At 47.2% G+C, this 8,329-nt stretch overlaps 1 protein-coding gene across 7 annotated transcripts in view; it reads right to left on the bottom strand.

The window, feature by feature from the left end:
* The window catches only part of tead1b (TEA domain family member 1b), a 179,241-nt gene that overhangs the window by 10,446 nt on the left and 160,466 nt on the right, over positions 1-8,329 (bottom strand). The window contains exon 15 of one of the 7 annotated variants that reach the window (XM_061882857.1): positions 2,565-5,030. The exons of the other annotated variants lie outside the window; for them this stretch is intronic. Within the exon in view, the coding sequence (XP_061738841.1) occupies positions 5,010-5,030 (21 nt within the window). The 3' untranslated portion in view covers positions 2,565-5,009. Of the gene's footprint in view, positions 1-2,564; positions 5,031-8,329 lie in introns of those variants that run through there. 7 annotated transcript variants of the gene reach the window in all.

Raw genomic sequence — 8,329 nt, 5'->3', positions numbered from 1 at the left:
TGAGGTCTGTCACACCGCTGCCTCTACACCTGGCTGTTATCTACCGTCCCCCAGGGCCCTATTCGGACTTTATTAATGAATTCTCAGAGTTCGTTGCTGATCTAGTGACACACGCCGATAATATAATCATAATGGGGGACTTTAATATCCATATGAATACTCCATCGGACCCACCGTGCGTAGCGCTCCAGACTGTAATTGATAGCTGTGGTCTCACACAAATAATAAATGAACCCACGCATCGCAACGGTAATACGATAGACCTAGTGCTTGTCAGGGGCATCACCGTTTCCAAAGTTACGATACTCCCGTGTACTAAAGTATTGTCCGATCATTACCTTATAAAATTCGAGGTTCAGACGCATGTTCGTCAAACTAATAATAATAATACCTGCTATAGCAGCCGCAACATTAATACAGCCACAACGACAACTCTTGCTGACCTACTGCCCTCGGTAATGGCACCATTCCCAAAGTATGTGGGCTCTATTGATAACCTCACTAACAACTTTAACGACGCCCTGCGCGAAACCATTGATAACATAGCACCGCTAAAGTTAAAAAAGGCTCCAAAAAAGCGCACCCCGTGGTTTACAGAAGAAACTAGAGCTCAGAAATTATTATGTAGAAAGCTGGAACGCAAATGGCGCACGACTAAACTTGAGGTGCACCATCAAGCATGGAGTGATGGTTTAATAACTTATAAACGCATGCTTACTTTAGCTAAAGCTAAATATTACTCAAATCTCATCCACCGTAATAAAAACGATCCTAAATTTTTGTTTAGTACGGTAGCATCGCTAACCCAACAAGGGATTCCTTCCAGTAGCTCAACCCACTCAGCTGATGACTTTATGCAATTCTTTAGTAAGAAAATTGAAGTCATTAGAAAGGAGATTAAAGACAATGCGTCCCAGCTACAACGGGGTTCTATTAACACTGACACGATTGTATATACGGCGGATACTGCCCTCCAAAATAGTTTCTCTCGTTTTGAGGAAATAACATTAGAGGAATTGTTACAACGTGTAAATGGAATAAAACAGACAACATGTTTACTTGACCCTCTTCCTGGGAAACTGATCAAGGAGCTCTTTGAATTATTAGGTCCATCAGTGCTAAATATTATAAACTTATCACTCTCCTCGGGCAGTGTTCCCCTAGCATTCAAAAAAGCGGTTATTCATCCTCTTCTTAAAAGACCTAACCTCGATCCTGACCTCATGGTGAATTACCGACCGGTGTCTCACCTTCCCTTTATTTCAAAAATCCTTGAAAAAATTGTTGCGGAGCAGTTAAATGAACACTTAGCGTCTAACAATCTATGTGAAACCTTTCAATCCGGTTTCAGGGCAAATCACTCCACGGAGACAGCCCTCGCAAAAATGACTAATGATCTATTGCTAACGATGGATTCTGATGCGTCATCTATGTTGCTGCTCCTCGATCTTAGCGCTGCTTTCGATACCGTCGATCATAATATTTTATTAGAACGTATCAAAACACGAATTGGTATGTCAGACTTAGCCCTGTCTTGGTTTAACTCTTATCTTACTGATAGGATGCAGTGTGTCTCCCATAACAATGTGACCTCGGACTACGTTAAGGTAACGTGTGGAGTTCCCCAGGGTTCGGTCCTTGGCCCTGCACTCTTCAGCATCTACATGCTGCCGCTAGGTGACATCATACGCAAATACGGTATTAGCTTTCACTGTTATGCTGATGACACCCAACTCTACATGCCCCTAAAGCTGACCAACACGCCGGATTGTAGTCAGCTGGAGGAGTGTCTTAATGAAATTAAACAATGGATGTCCGCTAACTTTTTGCAACTCAACGCCAAAAAAACGGAAATGCTGATTATCGGTCCTGCTAGACACCAAACTCTATTTAATAATACAACTCTAACATTTGACAACCAAACAATTAAACAAGGCGACACGGTAAAGAATCTGGGTATTATCTTCGACCTAACTCTCTCCTTTGAGGCACACATTAAAAGCGTTACTAAAACGGCCTTCTTTCATCTCCGTAACATCGCTAAAATTCGCTCCATTCTGTCCACTAAAGACGCTGAGATCATTATCCATGCGTTTGTTACGTCTCGCCTCGACTACTGTAACGTATTATTTTCGGGTCTCCCCATGTCTAGCATTAAAAGATTACAGTTGGTACAAAATGCGGCTGCTAGACTTTTGACAAGAACAAGAAAGTTTGATCACATTACGCCTGTACTGGCTCACCTGCACTGGCTTCCTGTGCACTTAAGATGTGACTTTAAGGTTTTACTACTTACGTATAAAATACTACACGGTCTAGCTCCATCTTATCTTGCCGATTGTATTGTACCATATGTCCCGGCAAGAAATCTGCGTTCAAAGGACTCCGGCTTATTAGTGATTCCCAAAGCCCAAAAAAAGTCTGCGGGCTATAGAGCATTTTCCGTTCGGGCTCCAGTACTCTGGAATACCCTCCCGGTAACAGTTCGCGATGCCACCTCAGTAGAAGCATTTAAGTCTCACCTTAAAACTCATTTGTATACTCTAGCCTTTAAATAGACTCCCTTTTTAGACCAGTTGATCTGCCGTTTCTTTTCTTTTTCTTCTATGTCCCACTCTCCCGTGTGGAGGGGGTCCGGTCCGATCCGGTGGCCATGTACTGCTCGCCTGTGTATCGGCTGGGGACATCTCTGCGCTGCTGGTCCGCCTACGCTTGGGATGGTTTCCTGCTGGCTCCGCTGTGAACGGGACTCTCGCTGCTGTGTCTTGGATCCTCTTTGGACTGGACTCTTGCGACTGTGTTGTATCCATTGTGGATTGAACTTTCACAGTATCATGTTAGACCCGCTCGACATCCATTGCTTTCCTCCTCTCTAAGGTTCTCATAGTAATCATTGTCACTGACGTCCCACTGGGTCATTATTGTCACCAATGTCCCACTGGGTGTGAGTTTTCCTTGCCCTTATGTGGGCCTACCGAGGATGTCGTGGTGGTTTGTCCAGCCCTTTGAGACACTAGTGATTTAGGGCTATATAAGTAAACATTGATTGATTGATTGATAAAAATGAACTTGACATCAGTTTTCACCTGTTGTCCTTTCTGGATCCATTATAATCCATCCATCAATCCATTTTTTACCACATGTCCCATCGCGGGATTGCGGGTGTGCTGGAGCCTATCCAAACTGCTCCATTATAATCACTAATTGTGATGTTTTTATTTCCCTGCCTTCTTTTTCGTTGTGATTTGTTTCCTCAGCTCGTTAGCCTCCAGCGAGGGGCGGAAACTAGACACACCTGCAACCATTTACGACCAAGGAGTATATAAGCTCGTCACACACAACTGCTCATTGTCGGTTAATTTTTGATCCTGCACCTCCTACGTGCATGTGCCCGCTTTGCCCCGTCAGACCGGTATGTTGACTTTCCTTATTCTGGTATTTCCTAACCTTGTTGTATTTTGTTTTCTAGCCTCCCTGAGGCAGTAGAGACTTTTTTCCCTGCGCACTAGTGCATCCCGGCTTTTCCACTGCCAACCTCTGAGGAACCAGCTTCATTTAGTTTTCATGGTGTGCATTTTCTGCCCCATCTCCTTTTGTTGCACTTTTTGGACTGATTAAATGTATTCCCTTTTGTGTCTCAAATTTGCCTCCCGTCTCTGCATCCCGGGCTCCCACCTGGACCATTTCCTAACATATTAACCGACCACATCATGGACCTCGCAGAGACCGACCCGGTCAGAAGAACTCTGCTCCAACAGGCCAAGAGGTTAGGCCAACAAGAAGAACCGTTTAACCTGCTTGGGACTGGTGTCAACAAAATGGCGGAACACCAAGACTCTCGCCTTAGTGCCCTGGAGACACAGCTGGACAGTGTACTCACCACGCTGCAGGTGATGACTAATCCCCCTCGGCCAACCCAGCAGTCCAGCCGAGCCATCCTCGACTCACAGATAATCCGGCAACGTGTCCTCCTCTCCCCAAACCCGAACGATTATCCGGCGAGTCAGGTGATGTGCGACCCTTCCTCACCCAGTGAGAGATTTTTTTTTAACTGTTACCAACTGCCTTTTCTTCTGAAAGAGCGCGTGTGGCTTTTATCATGTCCCATATGAGTGGCCGGGCATCTACATGGGCCACCGCGGAATGGACACGCCATTCTCCCGTGTGTGCCTCGGATGCGTCTTTTGCCAAAGCATTTTCCAGCGCGAAAACCAGGACGTGAGGCAGCACGGGCATTACTTCGACTGCAGCAAGGACAGGGCAGCGTCACGGATTTCGCCAATGACTTCCGTAGGCTCGCTGCTGAGAGTGAATGGCCCACTTCCGCATTGGTGGACGTTTTTTCTCTCGGGCTGGTGGATCGAGTCCGGAAACATATGATCCCGCTCAAGACTCCCAACACCCTTGACAAGCTCGTTTCTATGGCAATAAGGATTGAGAATCACCGCGTGAACTGGGAAGGAGAGATATTCCGACGCCAGGACTTCCGCTCTTCGACGCATAGTGGGCGTGACCATGAATCGCGTCAAACCTGCAGACCGATACCCAGTGTCGATACCCCGCCAATATCACAGTAAGAAGGACCGATAAAAACTCGGAAGAAATCGTCTTTCTCGAGCTGAGAGAGACTGTCGCCTTCGCCTTCAGCTGTGTTTATATTGCGGCAAGGCTGAGCATCACTTATTCAACTGTCCTCATCGTCCTGTCCGCCGCCAATGTTCTCCAGCTTCACCTACTCTACGCACCTAAGCGTCGCCTCCGCTGCGTTCCCAAGCTTCACCTCCGCTGCGCCCACAAGCTTAACATCCGCTGCGCACCCAAGCTTCACCACCACTGCGATACCAGGCCTCGCCGCCGCTGCGCACCCAAGCTTCACCTCCGCTGCGCCCACAAGCTTCACCTCCGCTGCGCACCCAAGCTTCACCACCGCTGCGATACCAGGCCTCGCCGCCGCTGCGCACCCAAGCATCGCCGCTACTGGCAGCTACAGGTCAGACGTTATCCAGACTTCAACTCTTGGGTACGTTTACCTGGGATAAGGAACAGAAACTGGACATTAGGGCCCTCATTGATTCGGGTGCTGACGATAATTTCATCGATGAGTCTATAATTAAGCGTTTCACCATACCCGTTGTCAAGTTACAAAAGCCTAGAGTGGTCCGATCCCTTAATGGAGGCCACCTGCCAAGTGTTATCCATCAGACCCTGCCGTTATCTGCCGGTAACCATTTTGAATCAATCAGTTTTCTGGTCATTCCCTCTCGTTCTGCTCCGGATGTGCTTGGCCTTACCTGGTTGTCTAAATATAATCCCAATGTTGACTGGGCTAAAACTACTAAAATTAACTCGGGTATGTTTTGTCATTCTCATTGTCTGCGGTCCGCAAGCCCTCGCACAGGGTCTTCGCGTGTCGTCACCGAGGAAGTCATAGATTTGTCAGTCGTGCCCACTGCTTACCACGACCTTAAGGAGGTTTTTAGCAAAGACCGAGCCCTGTCGTTACCTCCACACCGGCCCTACGATTGTGGTATTGATCTCCTCCTGGGTGCCACATTACCTTCCTCGCGACTATTCAATATTTCTCGACACGAGCGTCTTTCATTAGAGGACTATATCACTACCTCACTCGCATCCGGTATTATCCGTCCTTCCAACTCCCCCCTAGCCGCAGGATTCTTTTTTGTGGAAAAGAAGGATAAAACACTTCGCCCCTGCATCGATTACCGTGCCCTCAATAATATTACTGTTAAAAATAAATATCCGCTCCCACTTCTCGACTCTACTTTCAACCCGAATGGAAAACGGCATTCAACACACCCCCAGGACATTTTGAATACCTTGTCATGCCTTTCGGCCTCACCAATGTCTTTCAGGGCCTCATAAACGATGTCTTACGTGACATGCTCGACCGTTTCGTGGTAGTCTATTTAGACAATATCTTCATTTTCTCACATACCCCTGAACTACACGTTGAGCACGTACGCTTAGTTCTCCAGTGCCTTCTCGAAAATTGTCTATATGTCAAGGCTGAGAAGTGTGTTTTTCATTCAGAGTCTGTCCCTTTTTTGGGTTTTATTGTCGAGAAGGGTCAACTCCGAGCAGATCCGGAAAAGGTCCAAGCAGTACTTGATTGCCCCACACCCACTTCTAGAAAGCACCTCCAAAGGTTTCTGGGTTTCGCTAATTATTATCGTCGCTTTATCCGTAATTTTAGTCGAGTAGCGGAACCATTAACACGATTAACTTCAATTAAGCGTCCCTTTTTGTGGACCTCAGAGTCTCAATCTGCTTTTGTGAAACTCACGTCTTTGTTAACCTCTGCTCCTGTTCTTGTCCATCCTAACATGCCCTCTCAATTTTTTGTCAAGGTTGACGCGTCTGACTCCGGTGTGGGGGCTGTTCTCTCCCAGCGCTCCACATCCGACCAGAGGCTGCACCCCTGCGCCTTCTTCTCACGCCGCCTGACGCCTGCAGAACGCAATTATAATATTGGCAATAGAGAGCTACTCGCCATAGTGTTGGCACTACAAGAATGGAGGCACTGGCTGGAGGGCCCGGAGACCCCGTTTGTGGTGTTCACTGACCACAAAAATCTGACCTATAATCGTACTGCTCAACGGCACAATCCTAGACAAGCAAGATGGGCGTTGTTCCTAGCCAGATTTAATTTCACCATGACTTTCCGCCCTGGGTCCCAGAACAGAAAACCAGACGCCCTGTCAAGGATGTACTCCTGCCCCAAGGAAGAAGCCAAGACCGAGACAATCATCCCTCCATCACGGGTACTGGGAGAGCTACAGTGGGACATTGAAGGCCGCGTTAAAGAGGGACTCAGAAACGTTCCCTCACCTAAAAACTGCCCTCACGGGCATTTGTTTCTAATCCCAGAGCTCCGCCCTGAAGTCCTGAACTGGGCCCACTGCTCCAAAGTCGCCTGTCACCCAGGCATAACCCGTACTTTTTTCCTCCTATCCCAGCGCTTCTGGTGGCCATCCTTCAGGGTCGACACCAACGACTTTGTATCGGCCTGTGCCACATGTGCCCGTAATAAGGCTTCTCACCGGGTTCCAGCTGGCCTTCTGCGCCCGCTACCCATCCTCTCCCGCCCGTGGTCCCATGTGGCATTGGACTTCGTCACAGGACTTCCACCGTCCAAGGGCAACACGGTGATATTGACTTTGGTGGAAGGGTTTTCCAAGATGGCACATTTTGTTGCTCTTGCAAAATTGCCCTCTGCACTCGAGACTGCAGAACTACTCACACGCCATATTTTCCGGCCGCATAGTATCCCGGTGGATGTGGTTTCACATAGAGGTCCAGAATTCTTGTCTGCTGTTTGGAAGGCGTTCTGCAAAACATTAGGAGCATCACCCAGCCTGTCGTCCGGATACCATCCACAGACTAACGGTCAGACTGAGAGAACTAATCAAGACCTGGAGGCCGCCATCCGCTGCATCTGCCACAAACAGCCGGCCTCCTGGGCATTCAGTCTACCGTGGATAGAGTACGCTCATAATACACTCATCAGTTCTGCTACTGGCATGTCACCTTTCTACTCTGTCTACGGTTACCAACCCCCGGTTACCAACTGCAACCATTTTCGACCAAGGAGTATATAAGCTCGTCACCCACAACTGCTCATTGTCGGTTAATTTTTGATCCTGCACCTCCTACGTGCATGTGCCCGCTTTGCCCCGTCAGACCAGTATGTTGACTTTCCTTATCTGGTATTTCCTAACCTTTTTGTATTTTGTTTTCTAGCCTCCCCGAGGCAGTAGAGACTTTTTTCCCTGCGCACTAGTGCCTCCCGGCTTTTCTACTGCCAACCTCTGAGGAACCAGCTCCATTTAGTTTTCATGGTGTGCATTTTCTGCCCCATCGCCTTTTGTTGCACTTTTTGGACTGATTAAATGTATTCCCTTTTGTGTCTCAAATTTGCCTCCCGTCTCTGCATCCCGGGGTCCCACCTGGACCAGTTCCTAGCAACTAATGTCATTATTAATGATTGTGATCTTACCTCACACCCTAATGCTCCACCTGGCAATCCTATTTCTTCCCTGACTGTATTACACTTCTTCTCAGGCTGACTTTTTTAGTAATTTTAGTAAATGTTTGCTGTATTTCTGGCCATAGTTTTTGTTGTTTCTCCACTATACATGATTTTTTTCTGAGAAGGTTTTTTCATGGTAAATATTACAATTTTAATGTTCAATCATTTTACAACTGTCCGATACACTGACAGTTATTTATCAATACCATTAAGCCAAACAGGACACAAAAGTCCTTACATTTTTTAAAGGACATACAAACATTATGGATTATTTTTTTA

Source organism: Nerophis ophidion, linkage group LG02, assembly GCF_033978795.1.
Source record: "Nerophis ophidion isolate RoL-2023_Sa linkage group LG02, RoL_Noph_v1.0, whole genome shotgun sequence".
NCBI lineage: Eukaryota > Metazoa > Chordata > Actinopteri > Syngnathiformes > Syngnathidae > Nerophis > Nerophis ophidion.
Note: the sequence above shows the minus strand (reverse complement) of the source record. Positions and strands in the feature narration are given on the sequence as shown.